Here is a 21,867-nt window from a genome sequence, read left to right as displayed (position 1 = left end):
CGACTAAGCCACCCAGGCACCCCTGGGTCTCTATTTATAGGGTTATTGGCCTACAGATTTTTGTCTTGTGGCATCTTTGGTCTCATAGAGTGAACTGTTAAGTGTTCTTTCTGCTTTTATTTTTTGGAAGCATTTGTGAAGGATTGTATTCATTTTTTATTTTTTATTTTTTTATTTTTAAAGATTTTATTTATTTATTTGAGAGAGAGAGAATGAGAGAGAGAGCACATGAGAGGGGGGAGGGTCAGAGGGAGGAGCAGACTCCCTGCAGAGCAGGGAGCCCGATGCGGGACTCGATCCCGGGACTCCAGGATCATGACCTGAGCCGAAGGCAGTCGCTTAACCAACTGAGCCACCCAGGCGCCCAAGGATTGTATTCATTTTTTAAACATTTGGTAGAATCACCAGTGAAGCCATCTTGACCTGGGCTTTTCTTTGTGTAAAGTGTTTTTGAAACTAATTAAATTGCTTTACTCAATATAAATCTATTCAGATTTTCTGTTTCTTCTTGAGTCAGTTTCAGTAGTTTGTGGCTTTTTAGGAATTTGTTCCTCTTCATTCAACTACATTAACTTGATGGAATATGTTGTTAACAGTATTTCCTTATAAACTTTCCTACATCTGTAAGATTGTTAATGGTGTCCTCTTTTTCATTCTTGATTTTCATAGTTTGAGTCTTCTCTCTCTTTTTTTTCTCCTTTTGGTTAGTTTAGCTAAAGGTTTGTCAGTTTTGTTGTTTTTTTCTTTCCAGATAACCAAATTTTGGTTACTTTGATTTTTTTCTTTTCTTTCTTTTTTTTTTTTTTGAGAGAGAGAGAGTGTGTGAGCAGTAGGGGGAGGGACAGAGGGAGTGAGAGAGAGAGAATCCTGAGTAGATCCCTGCTGAGCGAGGAGCCCGACAAGGGCTCAATCTCACAACCCTGAGATCATGACCTGAGCTGAAATCAAGAGTTGGACGCTGAACCGACTGAAACATTCAGGCGCCCCTTCTTTGATTTTTTCTATTATTTTTCTATTCTCTATTTGTTCATTTCTGCTTTTATTCTTACTGTTTTTTTCCTTCTACTCTTTTTGAGGTTACTCTTCAATTTCTAATTTCTTCAGGTGGAAGGTTAGGTTATTATTAATTTGAGATTTTCTATTTATTTATTTATATGTTTTTCTTTTTAAATGTAGGCGTTTACAGCTATAAATTTTCTTCTGTACACTGCTTGTAGCATGTCATGTTTTTGGTTTTGTTCATCTCTAAGGATTTTCTAATCTCCCTTGTAATTTTTTCTTTGGCCCATTGGTTATTTAGAGGTGTGTTTAATTTTCACAAAGGTGTGACTTTTCCAAATTTCCTTCTGTAATTGATTTCTAACTTCATTCCATTGTGGTCAGAGAGCATACTTTGTTGAGGCTTGTTTTACAGAATAGGGTATGTGCTATCCTGGAGAATATTCCATGTGCCTTTGAAAAGAATGTGTCTCCTGCCACTGTTTGGTTGCATGTTCTATACATGCCTGTTAGGAGTAGTTGGTTTATAGTTGTTGAAGCCTTCTGTTTCCGTGTTGATTTTCTGCCTAATTCTACCCACTACTGAAAGTAGGAGACTGAAGTCTCCAACTATTATTGTTGAAATGTCTATTTCTCCCTTTACTTCATCAGGTTTTTGCTTCCAGCATCTTGAGCTCTACTGTCAGGTGCATATATGTTCATGTTTGTCTTCCTGATGGATTGATGCTTTTGTTATTATAAAATGTCTTTCTTCGTCTCTAATAATAACTTATGTCTCATAATAACTTATGTCTAAACCTTTATTTTGAATTATTGGTATAGCCACTCTAGCTCTGTTTTGGTTATTGTTTGTATGGTATATATATTTTTTCTACCCTTTTACTTTCAATCTGTTTGTATCTTTTAATCTAAAGTGTGTCTCTTGGGGCACCTGGCTGGCCCAGTTGATGGAACATGCAACTATTTATCTCAGGCTTGTGAGTTCTGCTCCATGTTGGGTGTGGAGCCTACATAAAAAATAAAGTGTGTCCCTTGTAGATACCATATAGTTGGATGGTGTTTGTTTTTTTTACATTCTGCCAGTTTCTTTTGATTGGTATAATCTATTTATGTCTAATTACTGATAGGATTTATGTCTGGTGTTTTGTTATTTACTTTCTACATAACCTTTTTTCTCTTTATCTCTATTATATCTTGTGTTAAATAGATATTTACTACTTTGCATTTTAACTTATTTTTTTAAAGATTTATTTATTTGACAGAGAGAGAGGACAAGTAAGGGGAGCGGCAGGCAGAGGGAGAAGCAGGTTCCCCCCTGAGCAAGGAGCCCGATGCAGGACTCGATCCCAGGATCCTGGAATCACAACCTGAGCTGAAAGCAGACGCTTAACCAGCTAAGCCATCCAGGCGTCCCCATTTTAACTTTTTTTGTTATTTCTTTTGCTTTTTTTTTTTTTAAGTTCTTAGTGGTTTTCCTGAGTACTACATTTAACACCTTAATTGAATACAATCTACTTCACATTAATACAACATAATTTTAATAGTATATAAAAAAATGCTACAGTATAGCTTTATACCTCATGCAAATTACATTTTTATACATTATGAGCCCATCTACACAGTTTTGTCATCATTGCTTTATTTTGTTGTCTTGCAGTTCAGATAGGAGAAGAGTTACGAACAAAAATATGTTACTATTGCCTTTTACCTATATATACTTCACTGACATTCTTTATTTTTTCATGTGGATTTAAGTTGCTATTTAATGTCCTTTCATGTCAGTTTGAAGGATTCCCTTAAGTATTTCTTGTGGAGTAGGTCTGCTAGTGAATTCTTTTTTTTTTTTTTTTAAATCTAGGACTGTCTTATTTTTCCCTCTTTTTTGAAGGATAGTTTTGTCAGTTATAGAACTCTTGGTTGATAGCATTTTTCTTTCAGCACTTCAAATATGTCTTCTCTCTAAATTCTGGCTTAGATTGGTTTCTGATGACAAATCAGTTAATCTTATTGAGGATCCCTTTTATTAGCTGAGTCACTTTTGCTACTTTCAAGATTCTCTGTCTTTGGTTCTTAATAGTTTGATCATGATGTGTCTAAGTATGAATTCCTTTGAGTTTATTCTACTTGGATTTTACTGGTCCTTTTGGAAGTATAGGTTAATGTTTTTCATCAAATTTGGGGTGTTTTCAGCCATTATTTCTTCATATATTCTTCGTGACTCTTTCTCTCTTTCCTCTTTCTCTGGAATTCTTATTATATGTATGTTGGTGCTCTTGATGGTACCCGGCAGGTCTCTGAGGTTTTGTTTGTGGTTCTTCATTCTTTTTTCTTTCTGTTCGTTAAAGTGGTTCATCTCACCTGACCTATCTTCAAGGTTGAGCCCCTCTACTGAATTTTTTATTTCAGTTACTGTACTTTTCCACTCCAGAATTTATATATAGGTTTTTAAAAATTAATTTTTATACCTTTATTGATATTTTCTTGCAGAGCATTGTATCAGCCTTCTTTCCAGTTTCCTTCAAAACATTTACTTCTTTCATATATTCTGAATAGTTCTGTGTGAGTTCATATCTTTCTAAATCAGACCTCAGATCATGTCCCTCCATCCTACAATAACTTTTGGTGTCTGTTGAATAAATTCCAAACTTTTTAGCATGGCATTGAAGACTATTTACTGTATGACCAAAAAGCTACCTTTGCAACCACTTCTTCCTTAGAAAACATTTTATACTATGCCATCATCCTTAAATCTCATCTATATATACACATCTTTCCTTGATGATGCTTCTCTTAGCTTTTGGTCTCTCTCTCTCTTTTTTGATAAAACTAATCTGTTCATAGTGCCTGTTTAATTCATCCCACTTTGTGAAGCCTTTGAGATACTTTTCTTTCTGTACACTTTAAAGCATGTTATTAGATTTCTTTTTCATAGATCATTCACAGGCCTTTTTACCATTTCCCATCCTACTTTCTGAATAGTAGCTTACTTAGGTCAGAAAGCATATCTTTCTAGCTCTTTCCCAGAGTACTTGTACAGTGTCTTGTATGATCTAATACAAGCCTTATATTTAATATTTATTTATAATTATACTACATAAATATATGTATTTATAATTAACATTATATTTAATATACAAGCAATATATTTAATATGAAGCATTGTGTTTAATACAAATAGCTGTGTTTGACAAATGAATACAATTTGATTTGAAACTGTATCACAGACAAATTTAATAGAATTTTCATTTTGATTTTCCTGAAATAATTTTGTAGGGTATGGTTTTAAAAATCTTCTTAAAAATTCTTTATTACTGGGGTGCCTGGGTGGCTCAGTCTTTGGGCGTCTGCCTTCAGCTCAGGTCATGATCCCATGGTCCTGGGATCGAGTCCCGCATCGGGCTCCCTGCTCAGTGGGAAGCCTGCTTCTCCCTCTCCTGCTCCCCCTGCTTGTGTTCCCTCTCTCGCTGTATCTCTCTCTCCGAAATAAATGAATAAAATCTTAAACAAATTCTTTTATTACTATTTCTAATAGTAGTGTGTGTACAGAATATTTCAAATTGTGCTAAATTCAACCCTAGATTTTGTAAGATGGCTTTTAGTACAAAGTAAGTGAATTAAAATATAAAATGCATTTTATTTTGTTCAAAACTATTTCTGCTCATAATAATGAAAAAGAGATAGTATGGAGAGATGAAAAATTTGCATTGTTCCGAATATTTTAATTCATAGTTTATTATCCTCCTTTTTTTTAGATTTTTTAGAGGAGTTTTAGGTTTACAGCAAAATTGAGTGGAAGGTACAGAAAGTTTCCAAATACTCCTTGTTCCCCCATCTCCCCCATGCACAGGCTCTCTTACTATTGCACAGTCTTCCCTACTATCTCCTATTATCCTCTAATATCCCTTACTATCAACCTACTAACCTACTGCATTACAATGATATATCGATGGACTTACATTGACACATTATCACAATCCATACCATTATCCACATTGACACACTATCATAACCCATATCAAAGTCCATAGTTTATATTAGGGTTTACTTGGTATTGAATATTCTGTGGTTTTTGACAAATGTATAATGATATATATCTACCATTGTAGTGCCCTGCACAATAATTTTACTGCCTTTAATTTTCTGTGCTCCACTTATTCATTCTTAACCCTTGGCAACCACTGATCTTTTTACCCCCTGCATGGTTTTGCCTTTCCAGAAAGTTAGATAATTGGAATCATACAATATATAGCAAGTCTTCCATATTTTTTCATGGCTTGATAGCTCTTTTCTTTTTAGTGCTGAATAATATTTTATTGTGTGGCTATCTTACATTTTATTTATCCATTCACCTAGTGAAAGGTGTCCTGGTGGTTTCCAAGTTTTGGTGATTATGAATAAAACTGCTATAAACATCTATGTGCAGGTTTTTGGGTGGATATAAGTTCTCCCCCCTTTCTTTTAACTGATTATTTTAGTCTGTTGTCTCTGACCTTTAAAAATAATGACCATTGTAATATTTTCTGATTCAGCTACACTAAACTTTATATCTCTTGGTGAAAGTGATATGAATAACAGAGTGAGGAAAGAAGCAGATACCTTGATAACTTGTAATCTGGTTAATATACTTATTTCTATAAAATATAGTTAGTCTTTTAATTTGTCCATTTTATCAACATTTAGGAGACAGTTCCTTTTTTTCTTTTTAAAGATTTTATTTATTTATTTGACAGAGACACAGAGAGAGAGGGAACACAAGCAGGGGGAGTGGGAGAGGGAGAAGCAGGCTTCCCGCTGAGCAGGGAGCCCGATGCGGGGCTTGATCCCAGGACCCTGGGATCATGACCTGAGCCGAAGGCAGACGCTTAACAACTGAGCCACCCAGGCGCCCCAGGGGACAGTTCCTTTAAAGAGAACCCTGTATAGTCTGTTTCTGTCAGTGCACTCTGATTTATTTTTAACTCATTTTCCTTTATTTAAAAAAAATAAAACATAGGCTAGACCATTGTCAACCTACCCTTTACCCTCACCTTCAAATAAAGCAAAACTCCTATAATATTTTATTGAATTTCTCATTAAAACTATATACCCTCTTCCTTAACACAACAGTAAGTGACTTCCTCAGTCTAGTGTTTATGAAAGGTACAAATGTGCTTCAGGCATAGTGTCAGTTTGAATGGGAATCTATTAAGAATAATTTTCACGTGGGGCGTCTGAGTGGCTCAGTTGGTTAAGCATCTGCCTTCGGCTCAGGTCATGATCCCAAGGTCCTGGTATTGAGCCCCTCATCAGGCTCCCTGCTCAGCAGAGAGTCTGCTTCTCCCTCTTCCTCTGCCTTTCCCCTCAGCTTGTGCTCTCTCTCTCTCAGATAAATAAATAAAATCCTTAAAAAATAATAATAATAATTTTCATTGAAATGTGTCCAGTTATAAGACATAAATTAGGAACTCGAAAGAAAATTTTTATTTTTAATGCCTATTTAAAAATACTAAATCCTGCATCTAGATTGGTGTGTATAGTCTCCTCTAAGAGACTGTATTCATTTTGAGCCATTTAATGTGGGGTGCTTGGTTGGCTCAGTTGGAAGAGCATGCAACGAACGCTTGATCTTGGGGTCGTGAGTTCAAGTTCCATGTGTAGAGCTTACTAAAAAAATAAATAAACTTAAAAAAAATAAAATGGGCAATGCATGGGGAATATAGTCAATAATATTGTATTAACTTTGTATGGTGACAGATGATAACTACTAGACTTACTGTGGTGGTTAGTTCTCCATGTATACAAATATCAATTCACTTTGTATACCTGAAACTAATATAATACCGTATGTTAATTATACCTCAATGAAAATAATAAAATGGGATTGTGTTCTAAAGATTTGGAACTACTTAAGCGTTCTATCACATGTGACAATGTGGATAGATTTATTTTCATGAACCAAGATTTGGTTTGCTGGATGAATTTTCTAGTATTAAATTATTATCATGCCAAAATTCATTTTATTATATGGCTTTTTAAAGCAGGAAATATTAACTCTTTTCATGACAGAATATAGCCTTAAATATGGTAGTTACTGTTTTCTTTAGTTGTTTGTCTTAACTCCAGAAAGATAAATTCAGGTTCTATCAGTTCTTATAGTATAGGCATTTTATTTATTTTTTATTTTTTTAGATTTTTTTATTTATTTATTTATTTGAGAGAGAGAATAAGAGAGAGAGAGCACATGGGGGGGGAGGGTCAGAGGGAGAAGCAGACTCCCTGCTCAGCAGGGAGCCCGATGCGGGACTCGATCCTGGGACTGCAGGATCATGACCTGAGCCGAAGGCAGTCGCTTAACCAACTGAGCCACCCAGGCGCCCTAGTATAGGCATTTTATTGAGTATCAATTAGTATGTTACATGTCCTGCAAGTGCCATTGTATTTGCATTGGATGTTTTTGTTGAGAAATCTGGCTGCTAATAAATTGAATATGTGTGCTTACCTATTTATAATGTGAGTCTTATTCAAAGAGACGTATTTCAGCCTTGAGCTGACTAAATCTTTCTTAAAACTAGCCATTTGTACTGATGTAAAACCAAAACATGGAGGGGAAGATTGCAGCAAATGGCTTAAATATCTGAATAAGTTTGGAAGCATCTTTGCAAATTTCTCTGCTCTCAAATTTAACTTGTGTGTGACATTTACAGGGATGTTGTGGAGATGATAGTGGTCTCATGGAAGTAGAGGGAACTCATCCATCACGGACAATGAGTATTAATGCTGCAGAGTTAAAACAGCTTCTACAAAGCAAAGAAGAAAGTCCAGAAAATTTGTTCCTTGAACTAGAGAAGCTTGTTTTGGTAAAAAAAGAAAAACAAAAACAGAAATAAGATAAAAACAGCTCATTCCCAAGACACATTTTCTTTTCTCTTTGACTAGTACAAGTTTTTCATAGTGACCTTTTTAAATCGTGAACCCTCAGTTGGATGCTTATAAAGTTTGAAATACTCTTTGAATTAATAATTTGGGGTGAAGTCCTCCATACTATTATGAATCTTAAGGAAGAAGGCAGTAGTTTTTGAATTATCTATTGTTTGAATGCAGGGTACCCCCTGCTACCATTCTTTAGAAATAAAATGACAAGTGTTTTTCATGTTTGTTTTATTTGAACATGTTTAATATTAAGTTGATAAGTTTTTGACGGTGTTCCAAATTTCTTAGTAATCAAAAAATATAACATTTTCTATTAAAGAATCAGTAGATTATGGGCATAAATGTTTGAGTTTTACCTGCATCATCTTATTCTGCTTTTGTCTGTATCTAGGAACATTCAAAAGATGATGACAATCTGGATTCTTTGTTGGACAATGTAGTTGGACTTAAGCAGATGCTGGAGTCATCCGGTGATCCTTTACCTCTTGGTGACCAGGATGTAGAACCAGTACTTTCAGCTCCAGAATCTCTCCAGAATCTGTTTAACAATAGGTAAAACAAGGAATGTTTTGTGGCTTAGTAGATAATGTGTAGTTAATGACTGGGATCTAAAGAGGGCCAGCAAACTATTTTTCTGTAAAGGGCCAGATAATAAAAATTCTAGGCTTTGTAGGTGACATTCAGCCTCTGTTGCATATTCCTCTGTAGCGTCTTGTTTGTTTCTTATGGCTTCTTAAAAAAACTTAAAAAAAAAATAAACCATTTCTAGCTTATAGGCTGTACACAAGCAGGCTTTCAGAATAGGGGCCATAGTTTACTGATCCCTGTTCTAGAGGTTATATGCCTCTTGATCTTTGGAGCACTGTACTTATGAAGCATAATGATCTTCAGTTTGATGGAATTATTCCCTAAATTTAGAAAAAGTAAACACACAGTTTCTGTACCCATTGGTACAATGTAATAAACTCGGTTTTTGTTTTTTTTTTTTTTAAGATTTTATTTTTTATTTGACAGAGAGAGACACAGTGAGAGAGGGAACACAAGCAGGGGGAGTGGGAGAGGGAGAAGCAGGCCTCCCGCCGAGCAGGGAGCCCGATGTGGGGCTTGATCCCAGGACTCTGGGATCATGACCCGAGCCGAAGGCAGACGCTCAACGACTGAGCCACCCAGGTGCCCCTAAACTCGGTTTTTAAGTACTAATTTTACTAATAGTTTTGAGGTGAGAGTACCATTTTTAATTGTACCTTCCATGGATTTTGCTTAGAAGATAAGCTAAAATATTTGATTTTGGAATTCTGCGTTTTACCAAATACCTTTCTTGTTCTAGGACTGCATATGTGCTAGCTGATGTCATGGATGATCAGTTGAAATCCATGTGGTTCACCCCATTTCAGGCTGAAGAGATTGATACAGATCTGGATTTGGTATAAGTAATTTTATTACTAAATATTAGAAAAAAGTTATTGTTGATTTTTTTGCTTTTTGTGTGTATTAGCACTAAAATAAGTTAGATAGCATATGGCTGTTAAAAGCCCATTTGGGGACTAGTACTGCATTATTTTTATATCCGTTGCCCACTAATGGTGTCTAGAACACTTAGTTCTTTCTAATTAGTGATCTGTATATTTGCGAATGAGATTTTTTTAGGGAAAAATTATGTTTTTGCCTAAGTATCCTGAAGCACTTTGTTTTCTTATATTTGTAGGGTATAGAATAGAGAAAAGTATTCTACAAAATTACAGTTTATTCCTGTTTTGGGGTTTAAGGAGAGGAATGGTATTTTGGCAATCTGCTCTTAATTTGGGGGAAATGTAAAGAATCAATTCATTAAAATAATATAGGTACAAATGGGAATTCATATTCTTAAACATAATGCTGTGGGCAGGTAAGAGTATAATTAAACATTTAAAATTTAAAGCACCCTGATATATGCTTCTCAGAGCTGTATTAGGGAGGATGATTTCAGTTACATATTATTGTACCATATATTGTTTTTTTTTCCCTTGATCAAAAAAATAAATATATTTGGATATTCTCTGGTCCAAAAAGTATTAGTATTTATCGTGTCTCATTGCACACGAGACTAAAAGAATTGTTTACATTTAAGGTATATTTAGTATATTGAGGGCTCCTTTCCCTTTTTAAAAAATATCGCATAAAGTTTTATTTAAATTGCATTAAAGAATTAATTTCTCTTGGAGTGCCTGTATAGCTTAGTCAGTAGAGCATGTGACTTTTTTTTTTTTTAGATTTTATTTATTTTTTTGAGAGAGAGCAAGCAAGAGAGCACAAGCAGGGGGAGTGGCAGAGGCAGAGGGAGAGGGAGAAACAGACTCCCCACTGAGCTGGGAAGCCCAACACAGGGCTCGATCCCAGGACCCTGAGATCATGACCTGAGCTAAAATCAAGAGTCAGATGCTTAACCAACTGAGCCACCCAGGCATCCCCACCATGTGACTCTTGATCTTGGGGTTGTGAGTTCAAACCCCACGTTGGGCGCAGAGCTTACTTAAAAATTTAAAAAGAAAATTAATTTCTCCTTTAGTGTAAATTGTTCAGTGATTTTTTAGAACTTCTCTGTCCAGTAGAATTTTATGCAGTAACAAATGTTCAGTAATCTGCCCTGTCCTACAGTAGCCATTAACTTTATGTGACTGTTGAGTAATGAAATGTTGCTAGTATAACTAAGGAACTGAATTTTATTTTTGATTTAATTTTAATTAATTTAAATTTAAATAGGCACATGTGGTTAGTGGCTACCATATTTAGTATCACAGATCTAAAATATTTGTGTTAGAAGTTGTTTTATAACTTTTATGTTGAAACACAACTATCTTGCAATGAAGATTGTAACTTTACATGGTTTAGAAAATTTGGGGTCTTTTAGGTTTGCTAAATTTAAATAAAACTTAAGGAAACATAATTTTTATTTCCCTGGAAGTAAAGTTAGGTTGGACCCTCATTTAATGCATAGAACTTTGAGAACTGTGGCACAGAATCCTTTTATTATAGATATTGTGACTATACAAGGCTTACAAAATATGTTATTTTCAGGTTGTTTTGGAAGAGTTCTGGAGATGCTACTTTGTTAATTTATATAGATAAATCCTGAGTTCCTTGTCAGACAGCAGAGGTCTTCCAAAATTAACAGCCCTTTTTTTAGGAGGAATGCCACCCCACCCCACCCCAAAATGCAGCTGAATTCCAAGATTTTTTCTTTAAATACCAATGATGTTGCTTTTTTTTTTTTAAGATTTTATTTATTTGCGAGAGAGAGAATGAGAGACAGAGAGCATGAGAGGGAGGAGGGTCAGAGGGAGAAGCAGACTCCCTGCCGAGCAGGGAGCCCGATGTGGGACTCGATCCCGGGACTCCAGGATCATGACCTGAGCCGAAGGCAGTCGCTTAACCAACTGAGCCACCCAGGCGCCCCTGATGTTGCTTTTTGAAAAGGTGATGGAAAGGGGTGCCTCGCTGGCTTAGTTGGTAGAGCATGCAACTCTTGATCTTGGGGTTGTGAGTTCAAACCCCATGTTGGATGTAAAGATTACTTAAAAATAACCTTTAAAAAAAAAAAAGAGAAAGGATGATGGAAAGGGGCAGACCTATAATTTATTTATTATAAGAGTTAAATATAATCTATAGGAAATATGAATTTCTGTAATCAAATGTTACATTACTAATTACATTTAAGATGTATTTCTCATTTTGTTTAATTTTTATGACTGCAGGTGAAAGTTGACTTAATTGAGCTCTCTGAAAAATGCTGTAGTGACTTTGACTTGCATTCAGAATTAGAGCGCTCATTTTTGTCAGAACCATCATCTCCAGGGAGAACTAAGACTACTAAAGGATTCAAACTTGGGAAGCACAAGCATGAGACCTTCATAACTTCAAGGTAAAATTTATTCTACTGAAGATCTTGATCATGGTCATGGAAGCTTATTTATTGTAATGTACTTTAAGATAGACACATAACTATAGAGAAAAAAGGAAGGTGATGTAATACTTGAATCATGAATATTGTTTGGAATTTTTTTAAAGATAATACTTTGGCCAGGATATACCCAGTACATTTGTTACATTGTTCTACTTTATGAGAGTTTGGGTGGTTTGAACAAGTGGTGAACTGGATTATTTTAAATAATTGTTAGTCATATCAATAAAATGTGAGTACCATTCTTAGCTAGTTTTGTTGTGTATCCCTGGAGAGTAATAGAGATACTTGCAACATTAACACAACTGAATGAAGAAATAATTGAAATGTAGTTTTCAGTATTGCAAACATTGACTTACATATTCACCTGAAATATGAAAAAAAAAAGAAAAAGTTTTCATGGAGTGTTTTTGTTTTAATAGTGGAAAATCTGAATACATTGAACCTGCCAAACGAGCTCATGTTGTGCCACCACCAAGAGGAAGGGGCAGGGGAGGATTTGGACAGGGTATACGACCCCATGATATTTTTCGTCAGAGGAAGCAGAACACAAGCAGACCACCATCTATGCATGTGGATGACTTTGTTGCGGCTGAGAGTAAAGAAGTGGTCCCTCAAGATGGAATACCCCCACCCAAACGGCCACTTAAAGTATCACAGAAGATTTCTTCTCGTGGTGGATTTTCAGGCAATCGAGGAGGACGGGGTGCTTTTCACAGTCAGAATAGGTTTTTCACACCACCTGCTTCAAAAGGTGACTACTTAACGTATGTTTTCTAAGGGTCAGAGTATTGGAATATTAGAACATTGAATAGAAGTGATTTAGATGTAAGTGATTCAGATAAAGTATTTTTCAGTTACTACAATTAAGCTACTACCTCAGACCAGTGGTAACTATTTGCAAAGTATTCTATTGGGTAGAAAAAGTCTTTTTTAAGTTAATTTTTTTTTTTTTTTTTTTTTTTAAAGATTTTATTTATTTATTTGACAGAGACATAGCGAGAGAGGGAACACAAGCAGGGGGAGTGGGAGAGGGAGAAACAGGCTTCCCACAGAGTAGAGAGCCCGATGCGGGGCTTGATCCCAGGACCCTGGGACCATGACCTGAGCCGAAGGCAGACGCTTAACGACTGAGCCACCCAGGTGCCCCTTAAGTTAATATTTAATTAATTTCCTGTTTAGTGATAAGTTTAAAAGAAGTTAGTTGGCTAATTATTTTCCTTTTCACATTGGGAATTGTGTTTATCCTTTCTGAGTAGTATCTATACATTCTGAGTAGTATTATACAGTTCTGCTTACCAACAATTTCTTTACAATTTTTTTTTTTTAAGATTTTATTTATTCATTGCGGGGGGGATAGCGAGAGAGAGAGCATGAGCAGTGGGGAGAGGGAAAAGCAGGCTCCCTGCTGAGCAGGGAGCCCGGCATGGGGCTCCATCCCAGGACCCTAGGATCATGACCTGAGCTGAAGGCAGAGGTTTAACCAACTGACCACCTAGGCACCCCTCTTAGGATTCTTTTGTGTAGTTCACCATTGAGTCTCTTATCTACTTGCTTCTTGATGTTACATTTAATCTGTTTTTCGGGGTTTGTTTGTTTTTTTTTAGATTTTATGTTTAAGTAATCTCTACACCCAACGTGGGACTCAAACCCACTACCCCAAGATCAAAAGTTGCATGCTTTACCGACTGAGCCAGCCAGGCACCCCATTTAATCTGTTTTAAATTGCTTCAAGATTTTATCTGTTAATGAATTCCATTTCCAACATTGTACACCTGTGTCATACCTATTTCAAAATGCCACCCTCCATATGGGAACTAGGGAGACCACTGCACAGCAGAGCTTTAAACACAAATCTTGTTTCTTTTTAAAGGTACTGTTGTGGAATTTAACAAAAAAACACAAAACTTGTTTTATGGATTGTTAAAGGTGGCTGCTTTTATTTACTGCATGATATTTTTTGCTTCTGTGGTTTATTAAACATTGTTCCTGTTTAAAAAATGCTTCAAAATTTTAGAAACTGAGTGTACTTGTAGAAATTATACTTTAAATTATATGTGGGACTCCATCCCAGAACCCCAAGATCATGACCTGAGCCGAAGGCAGTACTTAACCAACTGAGTCACCCAGGCGCCCCAAGTGTCGAATCTTTTTTAATCCAACTGAAGTAGTAGATCTTGATTGTGTTATCTGTGTTTAGGAAACTACAGTCGTCGGGAGGGAACAAGAGGCTCCAGTTGGAGTGCTCAGAATACTCCTCGAGGAACTTACAATGAAAGTCGAGGCGGCCAGAGCAACTTTAACAGGGGCCCTCTTCCACCATTACGGCCACTTAGTTCTACAGGTATACATCCTTCCTAGTTGATATTGCTGAGAGAGGGAGGTGAATCCTCCTTTTCAAATTGTTGGATATCCTATACTCTCATTCTGGGAGAGAATATTTTAGAATGTAGACTTATTATTCTAAAGGCAATTTAATTTTATATATGCAAATGAATGCCCAGTGTATATTTCCTGTAGGAATAATCAAAATTCTGGATTCTGAACTATGTGTATAATCTGAGCAGTTTCACAGTGATGTGCTCTGTATTTGTAATCTTAAAAAATTTTATTTATTTATTTATTTGAGAGAGAGAGAGGATGAGCAGGAGGGGGAGAGGGAAAGGGAAAGAGAATCTCAAGCTGACTCCGTACTGAGCACAGAGCCCAACATAGGGCTCGATCCCATAACCGTGAGATCATGACCTGAGCTGAAACCAAGAGTTGGACACTTAACAGACTGAGCCATCCAGGCGTCCCATGCTCTGTTTTTATATTTCAATAATGAAAGCTAATCCTTAAGGTACCTTTTTTACCATAGTATTTCAATAATAGAGATATCTTCATACAGTATATTCTGTTTTTGTTTACAATATTGTCTTGTGTGTGTAGGCATGTAACCTGTTTTTCCTAAAACACTACTATATCAAGTCTGGAACTCCTGATCAGAAGTAGCTTTTGGTTTCAAATGCACTTTCTTTTTTATAACAGCTTTATTTGAGATATAATTCTCACATATCATACAATTTACCTATTTAAAGTGGACAATTCAGCAGTCTTCACCACATTCAGAGGACCTGCACGTGGATTTTAAAGGAGCAAAGAGTAACTCCTGTCTTAATTTGAGTTTGGTTTTATAGATTACTATTTCTGTAGTGGGAAAGGAAAGGATGTTATGACTAAAAACTATATTCTTTCTTTTATAGGCTACCGCCCAAGTCCCCGTGACCGTGCTTCCAGAGGTCGTGGGGGTCTTGGACCTTCCTGGGCAAGTGCAAATAGTGGCAGTGGAGGCTCAAGAGGAAAGTTTGTTAGTGGAGGCAGTGGTAGAGGTCGTCATGTACGATCCTTTACACGATAAAAATTCTTTTGGGAACATCCTGACTGTATATGAACATTTCATGAGGACGATAAAAATAAAATAAGACATTAAAGGACCAACTTAGACCTAGCAGTTATCTGGAGACATCTGAGAGAATATTTTTATCTGAAGAAAGCAGATTTTGTTTGATACCTAACACAAGATTTCAATAAAAATCCAAACTTTGTATGTATGTTTGTATATATTTTTTCCCTCTCATATATAACTATTTACAGAATTTCTTAGGTAGAAAATGAACAATGAAGTGACTTTGGTTTTAGTGTATTTTTGCCTATGCCACAGATGCCCCCAATACTTTCTCAGCTCATGGTGCCTTTTAGTGTTGCAGTAATTTTTTCATAGCATACCTAAGCCAAAAGAAATACCTAATATTTCCATTTATTAACAGTTGGGTCCAAACAACTTTGTAAGAATTTCTTTTTTTTTTTTTTTTAAAGATTTTATTTATTTATTTGACAGAGAGAGACACAGCAAGAGAGGGAACACAAGCGGGGGGAGTGGGAGAGGGAGAAGCAGGCTCTCCGCAGAGCAGGGAGCCCGATGCGAGGCTCGATCCCAGGACCCTGGAATCATGACCTGAGCTGAAGGCAGACGCTTAACGACTGAGCCACCCAGGTGCCCCCTTAGTAAGAATTTCTATCATAACCATGAGTAACTGTGAACACTGCCAACTTCTCAAACCTTGGAATCAGCTTGGACACCATCAGTATCATTTTCTCTTCCACTATGCTTTTCGCACAGTACTTTTTATCACAACTATTGAAAACCTGGTTTTGCAAAGATACACTGTCATAGAAAAATTTAGTGTTATCTAATACTGAAGATGTAAAGTACCTTGAGCCAGTAGTTTGTGTTGTGTCTAACAGTTATGTTTCTCTTAAAAACTTAAAATACCATGTGGCATTTGTGTTAATTTACTAGGGTGCCCTGGTGGTACAGTTTTGGAAATATTTTTGGCTGTACCAAAAGAAATATGACACTCTTCTTTACATTTGGAAGAAGTATGTATGGGGGAAAAAAAAGAAAAATATGTACGTGCTTTGTGTTTCACTTTTATACCTACTTATGCTATTTTATTATGCAATTTTATTAAGCCTAAATGAGACATAGCCTAATAGTGGTCTTTTGAGAATCAGAAACATCTAATAAAATCTGGACTTTATGTACAGAAATGAAGGTTTTAACTTTGAGGAAATAACCATATTTTCCCCAAGAGGTATCTTAACACACTTAGCCTATATAAGTGGCAAAAAATAGAGTTCTTAAACAACAAAGGAGTGTGTGAATCTCATGCCATCCCTTTATCACTGTTTGCCAAACTATTTGTGAGAGTACAAAGTATGTTTGGAAAATACTTTAAAGAAAAGCTTAGAAAAAAAAAAGAAAATCTTAGCTCTAAAGGTTCTGATTCAAGCAAAAGGTAATGGAAATCTTTTCATAACCAATGGCCTCAAAAAATCCAAGATAACCTAAAACTCTTTCAATCCTGAAACCTAATGAGTTCATTCTCTGAAGATGTATTTTTTTTCTTTTTCTTAAGATTTTATTTATTTATTTGACAGAGAGAGACACAGCAAAAGAGGGAACACAAGCAGAGGGAGTGGGAGAGGGAGAAGCAGGCTTCCTGCAGAGCAGGGAGCCCGATGCAGGGCTTGATCCCAGAACCCTGGGATCATGACCTGAGCCGAAGGCAGATGCTTAACAACTGAGCCACTCAGACGCCCCTGAAGATGTATTTTCCACATTAGAATTCGAAGTTTGTTCCTAATGTCTGACATAAGTACATGAAAAAATAGTTGTTTTTTAAAGTAATTGCATTTCTTAAAGTAACTGAATTTCTTAAATAATAACATATGGATATGTGTATAGATACATAATTACTTGGTTTGTTTTTTAGCTTTAAATTGAATATAATCTCAGAGTTGTTTCTGCTGTTTGTCTTAGGTTAATGCCCAATAATTCAGGCCAGCCAAAGTAATAAATTATTAACAAATACAAATTAATACCGGGCAAATTTAGTGTTCTGAGTAATTAAGAGTCTTTTTTTTTTTTAAGATTTTATTTATTTATTTGACAGAGAGAGACACAGCCAGAGAGGGAACACAAGCAGGGGGAGTGGGAGAGGGAGAAGCAGGCTTCCCGCTGAGCAGGGATCCTGATGTGGGGCTCGATCTCAGGACGCTGGGACCATGACCTGAGCTGAAGGCACATGCTTAACAACTGAGCCACCCAGGCACCGCCCCCCCCTTTTTTTTTTAAGATTTTATTTGTGAGAGAGCAAGAGCACAAGCTGGATGGGAGGGAGGGGAACAGAGGGGGAGAGAGAAGCAAATTCCCTTCAGCAGGGAGCCCTATGTGGGGTTGATCCCAGGGGCTCAAATCCCAGGACTCTGAGATCATGACTCAACTGAGGACAGATGCTCAACTGAGCCACGCAGGCGCCCCAGTAATTAAGAGTCTTAGATAAACATGTTGACTATTTCTTTCATGCATATATCACTCATTTTTTTTTTAATAATTTTTTTTATTTATTCATTTGAGACAGAGAGAGAGCAGGAGCAGTGGGGAGAGGCAGAGGAAGAGGGAGAAGCAGACTCCCCGCTGAGCAGGGAGCCCGATGTGGGGCTCGATCCCAGGACCCTGGGATCATGACCTGAGCTGAAGGCAGACACTTAACCATCTGAGCCACCCAGGCGCCCCTATCACTCATTTTTTATAACAATCTAGCAAAGGGGGTGTACCATAATTTTATAGATGGAGAAAGCTGAGGAGCTTGACTCAAAAATGATAGAAACAGGATTTAAAACCAGGATGACTAGCTCCTAATTCTTAACCTCTTTTTTATATCTTGGAGAGGTATGAAGCTACTTTTTAGGTTGAATGAGATTAAAGATCAAAATTAATTTATCATATAGAAGTGGAAATCCAAAGGCTTAACATTCTGTTTCTTTTATTTCAGAAGTGAGCCAGACAGATAACTCAGGGATGGTTGCTGTCATATATATTTAGATCTGTATGGAAGACCACATACCTTCAAAAATATTAGAAAATCAATTTTATATGTACTTTGGTGGAATAGGTGTATGTGTTATTTGCAAAACTATGTTGTTTTACATAAGACATTTCAGGAGAAGTTTTTTTTTTTAAGATTTTACTTATTTATTTGACAGAGAAAGAGACAGGAGAGAGGGAACACAAGCAGGGGGAGCGGGAGAGGGAGAAGCAGGCTTCCTGCCGAGCAGGGAGCCCGATGCGGGGCTCGATCCCAGGACCCCGGGACCATGACCTGAGCTGAAGGCAGACGCTTAACCAGCTGAGCCACTCAGGCACCCCCAGGAGAAGTTTTGAATGGTACTTAGAAATTAATGAAAATGGAGAATACCTTTGGGAATAAAACTTATTCTATTTAGTATATAATACAAGGAGTTATTGAGTTAATGAGTTAAATCATTGATAGAATGATTCGTATTTCTTTAATAAGAATAAGAGGGGTGCCTGGGTGGCTCAGTTGGTTAAGCATCTGCCTTTGGCTCAGGTCACGATCTCAGAGTCCTGGGATCGAGGCCTGCATCGGGCTTCCTGCTCAGCAGGGAGTTTGCTTCTCCCTCTCTCTCTGGCCCTCCGCCCCACTCGTGCTCTCTCTCTTTCAAATAAATAAATAGAAATCTGAAAAACGGGCACCTGGGTGGCTCAGTCGTTAAGCATCTGCCTTCAGCTCAGGTAATGATCCCAGGGTCCTGGGATCGAGTCCTACATCCGGCTCCCTGCTCCGCAGGAAGGCTTGCTTCTCCCTCTCCCACTCCCCCTGCTTGTGTTCCCTCTCTCACTGTCTCTCTGTCAAATAAATAAATAAAATATTTAAAAAAAAAAAATCTGAAAAAAAAAAGAATAAAACAGAGGGGCGCCTGGCTGGCTCAGTCAATAGAGCTTGTGGCTCTTAATGTCAGGTTTGTGAGTTTGAGCCCCATGTTGGGTGTAGAGATTACTTAAAACTAAAGTATTTTTATTTTTATTTTTATTTTTATTTTTTAAAGATTTTATTTATTTATTTGAGAGAGAGACACACAGCGAGAGAAGGAACACAAGCAGGGGGAGTGGGAGAGGGAGAAGCAGGCTTCCCGCCGAGCAGGGAGCCCGATGTGGGGCTCGATCCCAGGACCCTGGGATCATGACCTGAGCCGAAGGCAGACGCTTAACGACTGAGCCACCCAGGCGCCCCTAAAGTATTTTTAAAAAGAAAAAAGAGGGGCACCTGGCTGGCTTAGAAGAGCATGTGATTCTTTTTTATTTTATTTTATTTTATTTTATTTTAATTTAATTTTATTTTATTTATTCATGAAAGAGAGAGAGAGAGAGGCAGAGGCAGAGGGAGAAGCAGGCTCCCCGCTGGGATCATGACCTGAGCCGAAGGCAGATAGATGCTTAACCATCTGAGCCACCCAGGCACCCGAAGGGCAGGGGATTCTTGATCTTGGGGTCATGGGTTTGAAGTGTAGAGATTACTAAAAAAAAAGAAAAAAGAAAAAAAAGAAATGCTCTGAAATATTGCTGTGCTTCTTAAAAACAGTATTTCTGGTAGTAATCCGTATGTGAAACAGTAGCAAGTTCCATTAGTTTAGTCTTTTTGCTTTGTATAAAAATACAAAAACCTGCAGATTGAGAATGTAAGAATGAGGGTATGTCTCCTGAGCATCTACTGTGTTCCATACACCCTAGGACAGCCTGGGGAATATAAGGATGAATAAGATCTATTTTCTGCCCTCCAGAGGATCACAATCTAATGGAAGAAACACTCATGTAAACAAAAATTTTTAAAGTTAATAGGTAAGTGTATAAACATAGAACAACTCAAGAGTTTTTGAATAATCCAATCAGTACATTTCAAACTGGAGTTTAAAAGTATTTTTAAAATAGCTAAATAAAAAAAGAAAGACTTGACATTAGAATTGTATGTTAGACCATAAATAACATCTTCTTTGGAATTGTTTTTGCATAAAGACTAGATAAGATGAAAAAATTTGTGATTTTAATTTTAAATTCATAGGACAGATTAGGAATTAGCAAGATTTTATAAGGGTCCTGTAGACTCATAAGCTAGAGAAAAGGATGCACTCAACTACTAGCAGTGGCCTGGAAAGTAACAGAAATGCGAGAACCAGCTGAAGAACAGACAGTGAAAACTGGAGAAGAGTTGTCAGTTGGCATTTTGGCCTCAGTACCAGGGAGGAAATTGGGAGAGTTGAAGCAGATGGCCCTGGAGATTGCCTGCAGTGTTTAAGGAAACTAGGTCCAATGCTGACACATCTTCTGACTTCTTCAAAAAAAAAGTTTTAAATTTTATCTTATAATTAAAAAATATGATTTGTGGTCAAACACAATTTACCATCTTAACTGGTTTTTAGTGTATAGTTCAGTAGTGTTAAGTGTATTTACGTTGTTGTATAACCAATATCCCAGACTTTTGCAGGTTGCAAATCTGAAACTATATACCATTTAACAACTCCTCAGTCCACTCTTCCTCCAGCCCCTGGAAACCACTATTCTACTTTCTGTCTCTATGAATTTGACTAGATAATCATCTAAGTGGTATTTGTCTTTTGTCACTGGCTTATTTCACTTAGTATAATACCCTCAAGTTTCACCCATCTTGTAGTATGCCAAAGTTTTCTTCTTTTTAGAGGCTGATGATACTCCATTGTATGCATATACCACATTTTGTTGTTGTTATTGTTCATTCCTCTATCAATAGATACTTGAGTTGCTTCCACTTTTTGGCTTATACATAATGCTGCTAAGAACATGGGTGTACAAATATCTGCTTAAGACCCTACTTTCAATTCGTTTGGGTATATCCACAGAAGTAAGATTGCTGGATCATATAATAATTCCCTTTTAAATTTTCTTAGGAACTGCCATACTGTTTTCCATGGTACCCGCACAATTTTCCATTTCTATCAACAAGGATTCCAATTTCTCCACATCCTCACCAACTCTTGTTATTTACTATTTTTAACAGTAGCCATGCTAATGAATGTGCTTCTGATTCTTTTAAAGAGAAGCCAAAAATCTAGATTATTGTATAAACAATTTTCAAATGTGGCAATTAATAACATCTGAACCAAACAAAATGCAAGTGCAGGGCAAAATGTGGCCAGAGGGTTCTATCCCGAAGAGTTTGATACTCTATTTTAGAAATTGGAACTGGATTACTATAAAAACTTACTTTCATTTGAGATGGTAAAATTTACCAAGTAAATCTGTGATAGGACATGATGCTAAATGCTAGAATTCTTTGGCACCAAAAAGCCTGGATTTGAGAACCAGCTTTATCATCTATTAGCTGTGCAACTTTAATAAACTTTAACCTCTGGTCCTAAATCTATCTACCTTATCTACCTCACTAGGTTTTAAAGATTAAATAAAGTCTGTATTTGATTTTTTTCTTTTTTGATGTGTAGAGCAATATTATTTTAAATGAGAACCTCTACTGCCTGTAAAAAAAGTATACTAAATATGACATACTTGTTATTTCTGAAGTCCTAGAAATTAGTGCCTGCTTGAGAAATAATGGGAAGTTATGGGAATGGAGCTATACCAATTT

General features: G+C 36.7%; 1 protein-coding gene across 2 annotated transcripts in view; it reads left to right on the top strand.

Annotated features, from left to right (window-relative positions):
• The window catches only part of VIRMA (vir like m6A methyltransferase associated), a 62,167-nt gene extending 46,733 nt beyond the window's left edge, over window positions 1-15,434 (top strand). Inside the window, exons 18-24 of one of the 2 annotated variants that reach the window (XM_032421619.1) lie at window positions 7,683-7,835; window positions 8,300-8,460; window positions 9,236-9,332; window positions 11,640-11,806; window positions 12,268-12,599; window positions 14,046-14,189; window positions 15,091-15,434. In XM_032421619.1, coding sequence (XP_032277510.1) covers window positions 7,683-7,835; window positions 8,300-8,460; window positions 9,236-9,332; window positions 11,640-11,806; window positions 12,268-12,599; window positions 14,046-14,189; window positions 15,091-15,245 — 1,209 coding nt within the window. In that variant the 3' untranslated portion in view covers window positions 15,246-15,434. The remainder of the gene's footprint in view (window positions 1-7,682; window positions 7,836-8,299; window positions 8,461-9,235; window positions 9,333-11,639; window positions 11,807-12,267; window positions 12,600-14,045; window positions 14,190-15,090) is intronic. The other variant, XM_032421620.1, reaches the window with a different exon arrangement.
• Window positions 15,435-21,867: the final 6,433 nt, after the last annotated feature.

This window comes from Phoca vitulina, unplaced genomic scaffold (genome assembly GCF_004348235.1).
Source record: "Phoca vitulina isolate PV1807 unplaced genomic scaffold, GSC_HSeal_1.0 scaffold25, whole genome shotgun sequence".
Taxonomy (NCBI): Eukaryota; Metazoa; Chordata; class Mammalia; order Carnivora; family Phocidae; genus Phoca; species Phoca vitulina.
The sequence above is the reverse complement of the archived record's forward strand: the minus strand, read 5'-3'. Positions and strand labels throughout refer to the sequence as shown.